Source organism: Pezoporus wallicus, unplaced genomic scaffold (assembly GCF_028554395.1).
Source record: "Pezoporus wallicus isolate ANWC-B61680 ecotype Strahan unplaced genomic scaffold, APGP_CSIRO_Pwel_v1 contig_10463, whole genome shotgun sequence".
In the NCBI taxonomy this organism is placed as follows: Eukaryota; Metazoa; Chordata; class Aves; order Psittaciformes; family Psittacidae; genus Pezoporus; species Pezoporus wallicus.
The window spans coordinates 26841-45674 of NW_026639274.1; the positions used below are offsets into that span (position 1 = coordinate 26841).

General features: G+C 60.5%; 1 protein-coding gene across 7 annotated transcripts in view; it reads left to right on the top strand.

Annotated features, from left to right (window-relative positions):
• The window catches only part of LOC130601780 (neurexin-2-like), a 40430-nt gene extending 23391 nt beyond the window's left edge, over positions 1 to 17039 (top strand). For 3 of the 7 annotated variants that reach the window (XM_057414104.1, XM_057414108.1, XM_057414107.1), the window contains 6 exons: positions 2842 to 3262; positions 5019 to 5393; positions 8385 to 8588; positions 10447 to 10473; positions 15159 to 15278; positions 16611 to 17038. In XM_057414104.1, the coding sequence (XP_057270087.1) occupies positions 2842 to 3262; positions 5019 to 5393; positions 8385 to 8588; positions 10447 to 10473; positions 15159 to 15278; positions 16611 to 16996 (1533 nt within the window). In that variant the 3' untranslated portion in view covers positions 16997 to 17038. Of the gene's footprint in view, positions 1 to 2841; positions 3263 to 5018; positions 5394 to 8384; positions 8589 to 10446; positions 10474 to 15158; positions 15279 to 16610 lie in introns of all 7 variants that reach the window. The other 4 variants (XM_057414109.1, XM_057414110.1, XM_057414105.1 and 1 more) reach the window with 3 other exon arrangements.
• Positions 17040 to 18834: the final 1795 nt, after the last annotated feature.

Here is an 18834-nt window from a genome sequence, read left to right on the forward strand (position 1 = left end):
TGACACACACGACAGGTGTTAGATGACATGTGACACACACGACACGTTACACTAGGACACACGTGTGACACACACGACACGTGTTACACGACACGTGTGACACACACGACACGTGTTAGATGACATATGACACACACGACACGTGTTACACGACACGTGTAACACACACGACACGTGTTAGATGACATGTGACACACACGACACGTGTTAGATGACATGTGACACACACGACACGTGTTACACGACACGTGTGACACACACGACACGTGTTAGATGACATGTGACACACACGACACGTTACACTAGGACACACGTGTGACACACACGACACGTGTTACACGACACGTGTGACACACACGACACGTGTTAGATGACATGACACACACGACACGTGTTAGATGACATGTGACACACACGACACGTGTTACACGACACGTGTGACACACACGACACGTGTTAGATGACATGTGACACACACGACACGTGTTAGATGACATGTGACACACACGACACGTGTTACACGACACGTGTGACACACACGACACGTGTTAGATGACATGTGACACACACGACACGTGTTAGATGACATGTGACACACACAACACGTGTTAGATGACATATGACACACACGACAGGTGTTAGATGACATGTGACACACACGACAGGTGTTAGATGACATGTGACACACATGACAGGTGTTAGATGACATGTGACACACACGACACGTTACACTAGGACACACGTGTGACACACATGACACGTGTTACACGACACGTGTGACACACACATGTGTTAGATGACATGTGACACACGACACGTGTTACACGACACGTGTGACACACACGACACGTGTTAGATGACATGTGACACACACGACACGTGTTACACGACACGTGTGACACACACGACACGTGTTAGATGACATGTGACACACACGACACGTTACACTAGGACACACGTGTGACACACACGACACGTGTTACACGACACGTGTGACACACACGACACGTGTTAGATGACATGACACACACGACACGTGTTAGATGACATGTGACACACACGACACGTTACACGACACACGTGTGACACACGTTAGATGACATGACACACACGACACGTGCTACACGACACATGTGACACACGTGTTAGATGACATGACACACACGACACGTGTTACACGACACACGTGACACACGTTTTACATGACATGTGACACACACGACACGTGTTACACGACACACGTGTTAGATGACATGTGACACACACGACACGTTACACTAGGACACACGTGAGACACACACGACACGTGTTAGATGACATGTGACACACACGACACGTGTTACACGACACGTGTGACACACACGACACGTGTTAGATGACATGACACACACGACACGTGTTAGATGACATGTGACACACACAACACGTGTTAGATGACATGTGACACACACGACAGGTGTTAGATGACATGTGACACACACGACAGGTGTTAGATGACATGTGACACACACGACACGTTACACTAGGACACACGTGTGACACACACGACACGTGTTACACGACACGTGTGACACACACGACACGTGTTAGATGACATATGACACACACGACACGTGTTACACGACACGTGTAACACACACGACACGTGTTAGATGACATGTGACACACACGACACGTGTTAGATGACATGTGACACACACGACACGTGTTACACGACACGTGTGACACACACGACACGTGTTAGATGACATGTGACACACACGACACGTTACACTAGGACACACGTGTGACACACACGACACGTGTTACACGACACGTGTGACACACACGACACGTGTTAGATGACATGACACACACGACACGTGTTAGATGACATGTGACACACACGACACGTGTTACACGACACGTGTGACACACACGACACGTGTTAGATGACATGTGACACACACGACACGTGTTAGATGACATGTGACACACACGACACGTGTTACACGACACGTGTGACACACACGACACGTGTTAGATGACATGTGACACACACGACACGTGTTAGATGACATGTGACACACACAACACGTGTTAGATGACATATGACACACACGACATGTGTTAGATGACATGTGACACACACGACACGTGTTACACGACACGTGTGACACACACGACACGTGTTAGATGACATGACACACACGACACGTGTTAGATGACATGTGACACACACAACACGTGTTAGATGACATATGACACACACGACAGGTGTTAGATGACATGTGACACACATGACAGGTGTTAGATGACATGTGACACACACGACACGTTACACTAGGACACACGTGTGACACACATGACACGTGTTACACGACACGTGTGACACACACATGTGTTAGATGACATGTGACACACGACACGTGTTACACGACACGTGTGACACACACGACACGTGTTAGATGACATGTGACACACACGACACGTGTTAGATGACATGTGACACACACGACACGTGTTACACGACACGTGTGACACACACGACACGTGTTAGATGACATGTGACACACACGACACGTTACACTAGGACACACGTGTGACACACACGACACGTGTTACACGACACGTGTGACACACACGACACGTGTTAGATGACATGTGACACACACGACACGTGTTAGATGACATGTGACACACACAACACGTGTTAGATGACATGTGACACACACGACACGTTACACTAGGACACACGTGTGACACACACGACACGTGTTACACGACACGTGTGACACACACGACACGTGTTCCGCGAGGCCCCCCCCGTGCCCCCCATGTGACGCCCGTTCCCCCCCCCAGGTGATCTACAAGAACAACGACTTCAAGCTGGAGCTGTCGCGCCTGGCGCAGGAGGGGGACGCGCGGGTGACCCTGCACGGGGCCCTGCTCTTCCGCTGCGAGCCGGTGGCCGCGCCGGAGCCCGTCACCTTCGGCACCCCTCAGGCCTTCCTGGCGCTGCCGCCGTGGCCGCCCGCCCGCACCGGCTCCGTCTCCTTCGACTTCCGCACCACGGAACCCAACGGGCTCCTGCTCTTGGGGCAGGGGCAGGCGCCGGGGCCCGGGCCCCCCCGGCCTCACTTCCTGGCGCTGGAGCTGCTGGACGGGCACCTCTACCTGCTGCTGGCCATGGGCGCCGGCGACACGCGGCTCCGCGCCAGCGCACGCAAGGTCACCGACGGCGAGTGGTGCCACGTGGACGTGCAGCGGGACGGGCGCAGAGGTGAGGGGATGGGGGGGGGTACCCGTATCCCGGAGCCCCCCGGTACCCCGCTTCCTACATCCCCATCGTCCCCGTGTCCCGGATCTCCACATCCCACGTCCCACACCTCCATGTCCCCGTATCGCCAGATTCCGCACCCGTTATCTCCATAGCCCGTATCCCACATCCCATGTCCCCATATCCCACACCTCCATGTCCCCACACCACATACCTTCATATCCCATATCTCCATATCCCCTATTCCACATCCCATGTCCCCATATCCCACACCTCCATGTCCCCACATCACATACCTTCATATCCCATATCTCCATATCCCCTATTCCACATCCCATGTCCCCATATCCCACACCTCCATGTCCCCACATCCCATACCTTCATATCCCATATCTCCATATCCCCTATTCCACATCCCATGTCCCCATATCTCCATAGCCCATATTCCACATCCCACGTCCCCTACCTCCATAGCCCATATTCCACATCCCATGTCCCCATATCCCACACCTCCATGTCCCCACATCCCATACCTTCACATCCCATATCTTCATATCCCCTATTCCACATCCCATGTCCCCATATCTCCATAGCCCATATTCCACATCCCATGTCCCCGTATCTTCATATCCCCTATTCCACATCCCATGTCCCCATATCTCCATAGCCCATATTCCACATCCCATGTCCCCACATCCCACACCTCCATGTCCCCACATCCCATATCTTCATATCTCCATATTCCAAATCCCATGCCCCCCTATCCGGTATCTCCATATCCCCTATTCCACATCCCATGTCCCCCATCTCACATCCTGTATCGCGTATCTCACACCCTATAACCCCGTATCCCACATCCCATATCTACACATCCCATAACCCACACCTCCATATTCCTTATCCCCTATCTCCATATCCCACATCCCCTATCATCTCCACATCCCCTATCTAATGTCCCACATCCCCCACCTCCATGTCCCTATATCCCATATCCCATCTCTCCACATCCCAATCCTGTATCTCCATATCCCCTATCCCACATCCCCATGTCCCCATACCCCCTCTCCCCTATCTCCACATCCCAACCCCGTATCTCCATCTCCCCTATCCCACATCCCCATACCCCCTCTCCCCTCTCTCCCCATCCCACTCTGCTATCTCCATATCCCCTATACCCACATCCCTGTACCTCTGCTCCGCTGTCCCCCTCCATCCCCCTATCCCCCATCCCCATGTCCCTGTACCCCCTCTCTCTCCCCATCCTCCTCTCAACTCTCCCATGTCCCTGTACCCCCTATCCCCTATCCCCATATCCCCCTCTCCCCCCCATCTCCCCTATCCCCTCTCCCCCATCCCCATATCCCCCCTATCCCTTCTCCCCCATCCCCATATCCCTTTACCCCCTATCCCCCCCAACTACCCTCTCCCCCATCCCCATATCCCTGTACCCCCTATCCCCTATCCCCATGTCCCTGTCCCCCCCATCCCCTCTCCCCCCCCATATCCCTGTACCCCCTCCCCCATCCCCATATCCCTGTACCCCCCTCTCCCCTCTCCCCCCATACCCCCTCTCCCCCCTCCCCTCTCCCCCTCCCCATATCCCTGTACCCCCTCTCCCCCCATCCCCCTCATGTCCCTGTCCCCCCCATCCCCTCTCCCCCCCCCCTGTACCCCTTCTCCCCCCCCTCCCCCACCCCCTCCCCCCCACCCCCCCCCCCCCCCGCGATGTCTCCACTCCCTTCCCGCTCCTCCCCCGCAGGTTCCGTGTCCGTCAACAGCCGCCGGACCCCGTTCCTGGCCGGGGGGGACTCCGAGGAGCTCTGGTTGGACTCGGGGCTCTTCCTCGGGGGGGCCCCCGCGGGGTCCCCGCTCCCCCCCCTCGCTTTGGGCCTCGCCGCGGGGGGGGGGTTCGTGGGGTGCGTGCGGGACCTCGCGATCCACGGCCGCGCGCGAGACCTTCCCGCGCTGGCGGCGGCGCGCCCGCACCCCGGCGTGGCGCCCTCCTGCGCGCGCCAGCCCGCGCGCCACTGCGACAGCGCCCCCTGCCGGCACGGAGGACTCTGCAGGGAGGGCTGGAACCGGTTCACCTGCGACTGCCTCGGCACCGGCTACCTGGGAGCGCGCTGCGAGAACGGTGAGGCCGGAGCGCGCCCCATAGCGACCGACCCGCCCCATAGCGACCGACCCGCCCCATAGCGACCGACCCGCCCCATAGCGACCGACCCGCCCCATAGCGACCGAACCGCCCCATAGCGAACGAACCGAACCGCCCCATAGCGATAGCGACCGACCCGCCCCATAGCGAACGAACCGCCCCATAGCGACCGAACCGCCCCATAGCGACAGACCCGCCCCATAGCGACCGAACCGCCCCATAGCGACCGAACCGCCCCATAGCGACCGACCCGCCCCATAGCGACCGAACCGCCCCATAGCGACCGACCCGCCCCATAGCGACCGAACCGCCCCATAGCGACCGACCCGCCCCATAGCGACCGACCCGCACATAGCGACCGACCCGCCCCATAGCGACCGACCCGCACATAGCGACCGACCCGCCCCATAGCGACCGACCCGCACATAGCGACCGACCCGCCCCATAGCGACAGACCCACACATAGGGACCGACCCGCCCCATAGCGCCGGACCCACACATAGGGACAGACCCACACATAGGGACAGACCCACACATAGGGACCGACCCACCCCATAGGGACCGACCCGCCCCATAGCGACAGACCCACACATAGGGACAGACCCACACATAGGGACCGACCCACCCCATAGGGACCGACCCGCCCCATAGCGACAGACCCACACATAGCGACGGACCCACACATAGGGACCGACCCGCCCCATAGCGACAGACCCACCCCATAGGGACCGACCCACCCCATAGCGACAGACCCACACATAGGGACAGACCCACACATAGCAACAGACCCACACATAGGGACAGCCGCCCCATAGGGACCGACCCACACATAGGGACAGACCCACCCCATAGGGACAGGCGCCCCATAGGGACAGACCCACCCCATAGGGACGGACCCACACATTGGGACGGACCCACACATAGGGACAGCCCCACGCATAGGGACAGACACACACATAGGGACAGACCCACACATAGGGACAGGCACCCCATAGGGACAGACCCACACATAGGGACAGACCCACACATAGGGACAGACCCACGCATAGGGACAGACCCACCCCATAGGGACAGACCCACACATAGGGGCGGACCCACACATAGGGACAGACCCACACATAGGGACCGACCCACCCCATAGGGACAGACCCACACATAGGGACAGACCCACACATAGGGACGGACCCACGCATAGGGACAGATCCACACCATAGGGATAGGGACAGACCCACACATAGGGACAGACCCACGCATAGTGACAGGCGCCCCATAGGGACAGACCCACGCATAGGGACAGACCCACCCCGTAGGGACAGTTCCCCCCCCATAGGGACAGACCCACCCCATAGGGACAGTTCCCCCCCCATAGGGACAGCTCCCCCCATAGGGGCAGCCCTGTGTGGGGATACCCCCCTGCATGGGGACACCCCCCTCTATGGGGACAGCCCTGTGTGGGGACACCTCCCTTTATGGGGTTACCCCTGTATGGGGATCCCCCCCGTGAATGGGGACCCCCCCCCTCTATGGGGATACCCCTGTATGGGGACACCCCCCTCTATGGGGACACCCCCCATGTATCGGGATATCCCCCCTGTATGGGGACACCCCTGTGTGTGGATACCCCCTCTATGGGGACACCATTCCCCCCCCCCCCATTGGGGATACCCCAGTGTGGGGACAGCCCTGTATGGGGACACCCCCTTTCCATGGGGATACCCCCTGTATGGGGACACCCCTGTATGGGGACACCCCCCCCCCCTACTGGGGACACCCCAGTGTGGGGACAGCCCTGTATGGGGACACCCCCATTCCATGGGGATACCCCCCTGTATGGGGACACCCCTGTATGGGGACACCCCCCCCTCCATACTGGGGACACCCCTGTATGGGGACACCCCGTTTCCATGGGGACACCCCTGTATGGGAACACCCCCAGTGCATGGGGTCCCACAACCCCTAACACATGTGCAACCGCCCCCCCCCCCCCCCCCGGTGACCCCCTCCCTCTATGGGGTCCCCACACCCCTGAGTGCCCCACAACCACGTCTCCCCCCCCCAAATACATCGGACCAACTCCCCCCCCCGGGGGCCCCCACACCCCTAAGTGCCCCACAACCACGTCTCCCCCACCCCCCAAATACATTGGACCAACTCCCCCCCGGGGGCCCCCCCCACCCCGCCTTGCCCCCCTTGTCTCTATGTGGACCCCCGGACACTGCAGTGTCCCGTCCCCCCCACGGGTGACCCCCTCCCTTTATGGGGTCCCCACACCCCTGAGTGCCCCACAACCACGTCTCCCCCCCCCCCAAACACATCGGACCAACTCCCCCCCCCCGGGTGACCCCCTCCCTTTATGGGGTCCCCACACCCCTAAGTGCCCCACAACCACGTCTCCCCCCCCCCAACCACATAGGACCAACTGCCCCCCCCCCCCCCCCCCCGGGGCCCCCCCCCCCCACCCCTCATTGCCCCCCTTGTCTCTATGGGGACCCCCGGACACTGCAGTGTCCCGTCCCCCCCACGGGTGACCCCCTCCCTTTATGGGGTCCCCACACCCCTGAGTGCCCCACAACCACGTCTCCCCCCCCCCCAAACACATCGGACCAACTCCCCCCCGGGGGCCCCCCACACCCCTCAGTGCCCCACAACCACGTCTCCCCCCCAAACACATCGGACCAACTCCCCCCCCCCGGGTGACCCCCTCCCTCTATGGGGTCCCCACACCCCTCAGTGCCCCACAACCACGTCTCCCCCCCAAACACATCGGACCATCTCCCCCCCCCCCCCCGGGGGGCCCCCCCCCACCCCTCATTGCCCCCCTTGTCTCTATGTGGACCCCCAGACACCGCGGTGCCATCCCCGTCCCCCCGGTGCGAGAGAACCCCCCTAAAGCCCCAGCTCCTCCGCTCCGGGTGCCCCGACGTGTGCGTGTGGGGCGCTCCCGACGACGGCTCCGTCGCTGCCCCACAGAGGCGGCGGTGCTGAGCTACGACGGCAGCATGTACCTGAAGGTGCTGGTGCCGGGCACGGCGCAGAGCGAGGCCGAGGACGTGGCCGTTCGCTTCATGTCCCCCCGCGCCTACGGGCTGGTCCTGGCCACCACGTCCCGGCACTCGGCGGACACCCTGCGCCTGGAGCTGGATGGAGCCCGCATGAAGCTCACGGTGAACCTGGGTGAGCTCCGCACCCGGCACCCAAAGGGACCCCCTGAGCCCACACCCGGGACCCCAATGGGGAGAGGAGGGGAGAAAGGGGGGGGGAGATGGATCTGGTTCTTCCATCCCCGTTGTGCCCCCGTCGGGTCCTGTTTTCCCCCCCCCCGGGTTTTGGTTCTTCGGGACCTCCCCCCCGCTGCCACTTGGGGGCTCGGCGCTGGGACCCCCCCCCCCACACACACCCCCTCCATGGGGTTGGGGATCCCCCCTTCATTGGGGACCCCGCTGTGGTTTTGGGGTCACCCCGGTCCCAGCGCGTGTGCCCCCCCCCACCCCTGCCCCCAGCGGTTGACGAGGAGGGGCCCAGCTCCGGATCCCATTGGGATCCCCCTGGATCCGCTGGGCTGGGCCCTGCTAAGGCCGGGACCCCCCTGGGGGGCCACCAATACCCTGAGCCCCCCACTCCCAGCACAGCCCAGTGCTGTTCCCATCCCATCCCCATCCCATCCCCATCCCACCCGTCCATCCCCTAACACCCCATCCCATCTCATTCTCTCCCATCTCATACCATTCCCTCCCATCCCACCCGTCTATCCCATCCCATCCCATCCCATCCCATCCCATCCCATCCCGTCCCATCCCATCCCACCTGTCCATGCCATCCTATTCCCTTCCATATCATCCCACCCGGCCATCCCATCCCATTCATCCCATCCTGTCCCCTCCCACCCCACCCCACCCCCACCCTATCCCATCCCATTCCCTCCCATCCCATCCCACCCGACCCATCCATGCCATCCTATTCCCTTCCATCTCATCCCACCCGGCCATCCCATTCCATTCCCTTCCATCTCATCCCATCCCATCCATCCCATCCCATCCCCTCCCATCCCATCCCATCCCATCCCATCCCATCCATCCCATCCCATCCATCCCATCCCATCCACTCCCCTCCCATCCCATCCCATCCCATCCCATCCCACCCGCCCATACCATCCTATTACCTTCCATCTCATCCCACCCATCCATCCCATCCAATCCATCCCATCCCACCCATCCCATCCCCTCTCACCCCATTCCATCCCATTCCCTTCCATCTCATCCCATCCAATCCATCCCATCCCATCCCATCCAATCCATCCCATCCCATCCCATCCAATCCATCCCATCCCATCCATCCCATCCTATCCTCTCCCACCCCATCCCATCCCATTTCCTCCCATCCCATCCCACCTGTCCATCCCATCCCAACCCATCCCAACCCATCTATCCATCCAATCCATCCCATCCCATCCCATCCCATCCCATCCCATCCCATCCCATCCCATCCCATCCATCCATCCATCCGAACCCATCCCATCCCATCCATCCATCCATCCCATCCCATCCCATCCCATCCCATCCCATCCCATCCCATCCCATCCATCCCATCCATCCCATTGCATCCAACCCATCCCATCCCATCCCATCCCATCCCATCCCCACCCATCCCATCCCATCCCATCCCATCCCCTCTCATCCATCACCTCCCGTCCCATCCATCCATCCCATTCCATCCCATCCCATCCCATCCCATCCCATCCCATCCCATCCCCATCCCCATCCCCATCCTGTCCCCATCCCCACCCCATCCCATCCATCCCATCGCATCCCCCCTCATCCATCGCCTCCCATCCCATCCCCCCTGTCCATCCCATCCCATCCCAGTACAACCCCCTCCTGATCCCAAACCCGTCCCCTCCCAGTCTAATCCCATTCCCACCCCATCCCGGCCCCATTCCCGCTGGCCCCTGGTCCCGGCCGCTCGTCCCCGGGGCGCAGGCTCCGCTGGCTCCGGTGCCTCCGAAGGGCTGATCCCGCTGCTCTTCTCTCCCCAGACTGCGTGCGCGTGGGCTGCAACCCCAGTAAGTGCGGGACCCCGGGGGCACCCAGCGCATGGGTCCCCCCGGGCCCTATGGGGGTGACACCACCAGAACCGGGTCCCCTATAGGGTGAAACCCAACCAGAACCGGGTCCCCTATAGGGTGAAACCCAACCAAAACCGGGTCCCCTATGGGGTGAAACCCAACCAAAACCGGGTCCCCTATAGGGTGAAACACCCCAAAAACGGGTCCCCTATGGGGTGAAACCCAACCAAAACCGGGTCCCCTATAGGGTGAAACACCCCAAAAACGGGTCCCCTATGGGGTGAAACCCAACCAAAACCGGGTCCCCTATGGGGTGAAACCCAACCAAAACCGGGTCCCCTATAGGGTGAAACACCCCAAAAATGGGTCCCCTATAGGGTGAAACCCAACCAAAACCGGGTCCCCTATAGGGTGAAACACCCCAAAAACGGGTCCCCTATGGGGTGAAACCCAACCAGAACCGGGTCCCTATAGGGTGAAACCCAACCAAAACTGGGTCCCCTATAGGGTGAAACCCAACCAAAACTGGGTCCCCTATAGGGTGAAACACCCCAAAAACGGGTCCCCTATGGGGTGAAACCCAACCAAAACCGGGTCCCCTATAGGGTGAAACACCCCAAAAACGGGTCCCCTATGGGGTGAAACCCAACCAAAACCGGGTCCCCTATGGGGTGAAACCCAACCAAAACCGGGTCCCCTATAGGGTGAAACACCCCAAAAATGGGTCCCCTATAGGGTGAAACCCAACCAAAACCGGGTCCCCTATAGGGTGAAACACCCCAAAAACGGGTCCCCTATGGGGTGAAACCCAACCAGAACCGGGTCCCTATAGGGTGAAACCCAACCAAAACTGGGTCCCCTATAGGGTGAAACACCCCAAAAACGGGTCCCCTATGGGGTGAAACCCAACCAGAACCGGGTCCCCTATGGGGGTGACACCACCAGAACCGGGTCCCCTATAGGGTGAAACACCCCAAAAACGGGTCCCCTATGGGGTGAAACCCAACCAGAACCGGGTCCCCTATGGGGGTGACACCACCAGAACCGGGTCCCCTATAGGGTGAAACCCAACCAAAACCGGGTCCCCTATAGGGTGAAACCCAATCAAAACCGGGTCCCCTATAGGGTGAAACCCCCCAAAACCGGGTCCCCTATAGGGTGAAACCCAACCAGAACCGGGTCCCCTATGGGGTGAAACCCAGTCAAAACCGGGTCCCCTATAGGGTGAAACCCAATCAAAACCGGGTCCCCTATAGGGTGAAACCCCCAAAACCGGATCCCCCATACGGTGACCCCCCCAAACACCTGGTTCCCCCTTGCTCCCCATTTGGGGGTGTCCCCCCGTTGTTAAAGGGGCTGAACCCCCAAAACCGGGTCCCCTATAGAGGTGTACCCCCAAAACAGGGTCCCCTATAGAGGTGTACCCCCAAAACAGGGTCCCCTATAGGATGAACCCCCCAACGCCTGGGTCCCCCTGGCTCCCTGGTAAGGGCTGAACCCCCCTTCATAAAGGCGCTGAGGTCCCCCCCAAACTGGATCCCCTATAAGGGTGACCCCCTCAAAACAGGGTCCCCTATAGGGTGAACCCCCTCAATGCCTGGGTCCCCCTGGCTCCCCTATAGGGGCTTTAAGCCCCGTTCATAAAGGGGCTGAACCCCCAAAACCGGATTCCCTATAGGGGTGACCCCCCAAAACCAGATCCCCTATGGGGTGACCCCCCAAAACCGGGTCCCCTATGGGGTGACCCCCCCAAAACCGGATCCCCTATGGGGTGACCCCCCAAAACCGGGTCCCCTATGGGGTGACCCCCCCAAAACCGGATCCCCTATAGGGATGACCCCCCAAAACCGGGTCCCCTATGGGGTGACCCCCAAAAAGACTATGGGGTGACCCCCAAAACCAGATCCCCTATGGGGTGACCCCCCCCAAAACCTGATTCCCTATAGGGGGATCCCCTATGGGGTGACCCCCAAAACCGGGTCCCCTATGGGGTGACCCCCAAAACCGGATGGGGTGACCCCCCCTATATGGGGTGACCCCCCAAAACCTATGGGGTGGATCCCCTATGGGGTGATCCCCTATGGGGTGACCCCCAAAACCAGATCCCCTCCCCCCAAAACCAGATCCCCTATGGGGTGACCCCCCCAAAACCTGATTCCCTATAGGGGTGACCCCCCAAAACCGGATCCCCTATGGGGTGACCCCCCAAAACCAGATCCCCTATGGGGTGACCCCCCAAAACCAGATCCCCTATGGGGTGACCCCCCAAAACCAGATCCCCTATATGGCTGACGCCCCCCCCCGGTGCCCATAGGGGGGGGACTCACGAGTGTGTGTGAGGAACGGGGGGGTCCTCATGCACCAGGATGAGCCCCCCCCCCCCCATGCAAGGGGGACCCAGGCGAGCCCCCCCCTGCCCCCCCCGGTGCCAAGTGTGCACACATGGGACACGCTATGGCCGTGCACGCGCACGCCCAGGGGTGCACATGTGTGTACATGGGTGCACATGTGTGTACATGGGTGCACACGCGTGTACGAGTGCAGATGCGTGTACATGGGTGCACATGTGCATACATGGGTCCACATGTGTGTACATGGGTGCACACGCGTGTATGAGTGCAGATGCGTGTACATGGGTGCACATGTGTGTACATGGGTCCACATGTGTGTACATGGGTCCACACGCGTGTACATGGGTGCACATGCATGTGTGTACATGGGTGCAGACGCACGCCCACGGGTGCACATGCGTGTACATGGGTGCACACACGTGTACATGGGTGCATACGCACGCCCATGGGTGCACACGCGTGTAGATGGGTGCACATGCGTGTGCGCTGCCACACGCCAGAGCTGAGCACCGCCACGTGTTGCAGCCCTGCCCACACACACACCTGGGGGCATGCACACACGTGCACGTGAGCCGTGTGGACACGTGTGGGGTCACAGCCCTGCCCCGTGTCCCCTGGCGGGTGCACGGGTGTGTGTGTGTGTGTACGTGTGTGTGTGTACGTGTGTGTACGTGTGTGTGTGTACGTGTGTGTACACGTGTGTGTGTGTGTGTGTGTGTGTACACGTGTGTGTATACGTGTGTATGTGTGTGTACGTGTGTATGTACATGTGCGTGTGTACACATGTGTGTGTGTACACGTGTGTGTGTCCATGTGTGTGCCCCTGTGTGTGTGTACATGGCATGAAGGGGAGCACACGCGTGTGCACGCTGTTTCTTTAGCAGGGGGGTGCATGGGGGTTGCATGGAGGGCTTGGAGTTGTGTGCATGGTGTCACCCATCAGTGCCCTGTGTCACCCGGTGTCACCCATCAGTGCCCTGTGTCACCCAGTGTCACCCATCAGTGCCCAGTGTCACCCAGCTGTTCCCAGTGTCTTGATGTCCCATTGTCCCGGTGTCCCAGTGTCCCATATCCCATTGTCCCGGTGTCCCAGTGTCCCATATCCCATTGCCCTGGTATCCCTGTGTCCCATATCCCATTGTCCCGGTGTCCCAGTGTCCCATATCCCATTGCCCTGGTATCCCTGTGTCCCATATCCCATTGTCCCGGTGTCCCAGTGTCCCATATCCCATTGCCCTGGTATCCCTGTGTCCCATATCCCATTGTCCCGGTGTCCCAGTGTCCCATATCCCATTGTCCCGATGTCCCAGTGTCCCATATCCCATTGCCCTGGTATCCCTGTGTCCCATATCCCATTGTCCAATGTCCCTGTGCCCCATGTCCAATGTCCCCTGTCACACTGTCCCCCATATCCCCTGTCATGCTGTCCCCCATGTCCCCCATCACGCTGTCCCCATGTCCCATGTCCCACATCACGCTCTCCCCATGTCCCCCATCACACTGTCCCCATGTCCCATGTCCCCCATCATGCTCTCCCCATGTCCCCCATCACGCTGTGCCCCATGTCCCCCATCATGCTCTCCCCATGTCCCCCATCACGCTGTCCCCATGTCCCATGTCCCCCATCATGCTCTCCCCATGTCCCCCATCACGCTGTCCCCATGTCCCATGTCCCACATCACGCTGTCCCCATGTCCCCATCACGCTGTGCCCCATGTCCCCCATCACTCTCTCCCCATGTCCCCCATCACGCTGTCCCCATGTCCCATGTCCCCCATCATGCTCTCCCCATGTCCCCCATCACGCTGTCCCCATGTCCCACATCACGCTGTCCCCATGTCCCCATCACGCTGTGCCCCATGTCCCCCATCACTCTCTCCCCATGTCCCCCATCACGCTGTGCCCCATGTCCCATGCCCCCCATCACGCTGTCCCCATGTCCCGTGTCCCCCATCACGCTGTCCCCATGTCCCCCATCACGCTGTCCCCATGTCCCCCCTCACGCTCCATGTCCCCCATCACGCTGTCCCCATGTCCCCATCACGCTGTGCTCCATGTCCCATGTCCCCCATCACGCTGTCCCCATGTCCCCATCACGCTGTGCTCCATGTTCCATGTCCCCCATCACGCTGTGCTCCATGTCCCATGTCCCCCATCATGCTGTCCCCATGTCCCCCATCACGCTGTCCCCATGTCCCCATCACGCTGTGCTCCATGTCCCATGTCCCCCATCACGCTGTCCCCATGTCCCATGTCCCCCATCACACTGTCCCCATGTCCCCCATCACGCTGTCCCCATGTCCCCATCACGCTGTGCCCCGTTCCCCCCAGGCAAGGGCCCCGAGACGCTCTTTGCGGGGCAGAAGCTGGATGACAACGAGTGGCACTCGGTGCGGGTGCTGCGGCGCGGGCGCAGCCTCCAGCTCTCCGTCGACAACGTCACCGTTGAAGGTGCGCGGGCACCGGGACACGGGGGCACGGGGATGGAGGGGGCAGCGCAGGAGGATGAGGGTGCTTGGTCATGGGTGCTCTGGTCCGTGGGATGGGGATGCTCAGCTCCAGGGGATGGGGATGCTCAGGTCCATGGGATGGGGATGCTCAGGTCCATGGGATGGGGATGCTCAGGTCCATGGGATGGGGATGCTCAGCTCCATGGGATGGGGATGCTCAGGTCCATGGGATGTGGATGCTCAGGTCCATGGGATGGGGATGCTCAGGTCCATGGGATGGGGATGCTCAGGTCCATGGGATGGGGATGCTCAGGTCCATGGGATGTGGATGCTCAGGTCCATGGGATGGGGATGCTCAGGTCCATGGGATGGGGATGCTCAGGTCCATGGGATGGGGATGCTCAGGTCCATGGGATGGGGATGCTCAGGTCCATGGGATGGGGATGCTCAGCTCCATGGGATGGGGATGCTCAGCTCCATGGGATGGGGATGCTCAGGTCCATGGGATGGGGATGCTCAGGTCCATGGGATGGGGATGCTCAGGTCCATGGGATGGGGATGCTCAGGTCCATGGGATGGGGATGCTCAGGTCCATGGGATGGGGATGTTCAGTCCATGGGATGTGGATGCTCAGCTCCATGGGATGGGGATGCTCAGCTCCATGGGATGAGGATGCTCAGGTCCATGGGATGGGGATGCTCAGGTCCATGGGATGTGGATGCTCAGGTCCATGGGATGGGGATGCTCAGGTCCATGGGATGTGGATGCTCAGGTCCATGGGATGGGGATGTTCAGTCCATGGGATGTGGATGCTCAGCTCCATGGGATGAGGATGCTCAGGTCCATGGGATGGGGATGCTCGGGTCCATGGGATGAGGATGCTCAGCTCCACGGCATGTGCATGGTCAGCTCCATGGGATGGGGATGCTCAGGTCCATGGGATGTGGATGCTCAGGTCTATGGGATGTGGATGCTCAGCTCCATGGGATGTGGATGCTCAGGTCAATGGGATGAGGATGCTCAGGTCCATGGGATGGGGATGTTCAGGTCCATGAGATGGTGATGTTCAGGTCCATGGGATGGGGATGTTCAGCTCCATGGGATGGGGATGTTCAGCTCCATGGGATGAGGATGCTCAGGTCCATGGGATGGGGATGCTCAGGTCCATGGGATGAGGATGCTCAGGTCCATGGGATGAGGATGCTCCGGTCCATGGGATGTGGATGCTCACGTCCTTGTGTTACGGATGCCCACCTCCATGGGGCCGTGTCTCCCTTTGGAGGCGGTACCCGGGGTCACCCCCCTGTCCCCGCTGCCCCCCCCATCCCCACAGGTCAGATGTCGGGCTCCCACGTCCGCCTCGAGTACCACAACATCGAGACTGGCATCGTGACGGAGCGGCGCTTCCTGGCCGTGGTGCCCTCCAACTTCCTGGGCCACCTCAGCGGGCTCCTCTTCAACGGGCAGCCCTACCTGGACCTCTGCAAGAACGGCGACATCAGCTCCTGCGAGCTCAACGCCCGCTTCGGCCGCCGCACCATCGTGGCCGACCCGGTGGCCTTCCGCGGGCGCGGGTCCTACGTGGCGCTGGCCACGCTCCAGGCCTACTCCTCCATGCACCTCTTCTTCCAGTTCAAGACCACGGCGCCCGACGGCCTCATCCTCTTCAACAGCGGCAACGGCAACGACTTCCTGGTGGTGGAGCTGGTGAAGGGGTGAGGAGGAGGCTGCAGGGGCTCCTGGGCGCCTCGGGGACCTCCGCAACCTCATTAGGACCATCCATGGGGGTGGGGAGGGGGCCACGGGATGGGGATGCTCAGGTCCATGGGATGGGGATGCTCAGGTCCATGGGATGGGGATGCTCAGGTCCATGGGATGAGGATGCTCAGCTCCATGGGATGGGGATGCTCAGGTCCATGGGATGGGGATGCTCAGGTCCATGGGATGGGGATGCTCAGGTCCATGGGATGGGGATGCTCAGGTCCATGGGATGGGGATGCTCAGGTCCATGGGATGGGGATGCTCAGGTCCATGGGATGGGGATGCTCAGGTCCATGGGATGGGGATGCTCAGGTCCATGGGATGGGGATGCTCAGGTCCATGGGATGGGGATGCTCAGGTCCATGGGATGGGGATGCTCAGGTCCATGGGATGGGGATGCTCAGGTCCATGGGATGGGGATGCTCAGGTCCATGGGATGGGGATGCTCAGGTCCATGGGATGGGGATGCTCAGGTCCATGGGATGGGGATGCTCAGGTCCATGGGATGGGGATGCTCAGGTCCATGGGATGGGGATGCTCAGGTCCATGGGATGGGGATGCTCAGGTCCATGGGATGGGGATGCTCAGGTCCATGGGATGGGGATGCTCAGGTCCATGGTTTGGGGATGCTCAGGTCCATGGGTTGGGGATGCTCAGGTCCATGGGATGGGGATGCTCAGGTCCATGGGATGGGGATGCTCCATGGGATGGGATGCTCAGCTCCATGGGATGGTCCATGGGATGGGGATGCTCAGGTCCATGGGATGGGGATGCTCAGGTCCATGGGATGGGGATGCTCAGGTCCATGGGATGGGGATGCTCTCCATGGGATGGGGATGCTCCATGGGATGGGGATGCTCAGCTCCATGGGATGGGGATGCTCAGCTCCATGGGATGGGGATGCTCAGGTCCATGGGATGGGGATGCTCAGCTCCATGGGAGGTCCATGGGATGGGGATGTCCATGGGATGGGGATGCTCAGCTCCATGGGATGGGGATGCTCAGCTCCATGGGATGGGGATGCTCAGCTCCATGGGATGGGGATGCTCAGCTCCATGGGATGGGGATGCTCAGCTCCATGGGATGGGGATGCTCAGCTCCATGGGATGGGGATGCTCAGCTCCATGGGATGGGGATGCTCAGCTCCATGGGATGGGGATGCTCAGGTCCATGGGATGGGGATGCTCAGCTCCATGGGATGGGGATGCTCAGGTCCATGGGATGGGGATGCTCAGCTCCATGGGATGGGGATGCTCAGCTCCATGGGATGGGGATGCTCAGCTCCATGGGATGGGATGTCCATGGGCTCAGGTCCATGGGGGATGCTCAGGTCCATGGGATGGGGATGCTCAGGTCCATGGGATGGGGATGCTCAGGTCCATGGGATGGGGATGCTCAGCTCCATGGGATGGGGATGCTCAGCTCCATGGGATGGGGATGCTCAGGTCCATGGGATGGGGATGCTCAGGTCCATGGGATGGGGATGCTCAGGTCCATGGGATGGGGATGCTCAGGTCCATGGGATGGGGATGCTCAGGTCCATGGGATGGGGATGCTCAGGTCCATGGGATGGGGATGCTCAGGTCCATGGGATGGGGATGCTCAGGTCCATGGGATGGGGATGCTCAGCTCCATGGGATGGGGATGCTCAGGTCCATGGGATGGGGATGCTCAGCTCCATGGGATGGGGATGCTCAGCTCCATGGGATGGGGATGCTCAGCTCCATGGGATGGGGATGCTCAGCTCCATGGGATGGGGATGCTCAGCTCCATGGGATGGGGATGCTCAGGTCCAT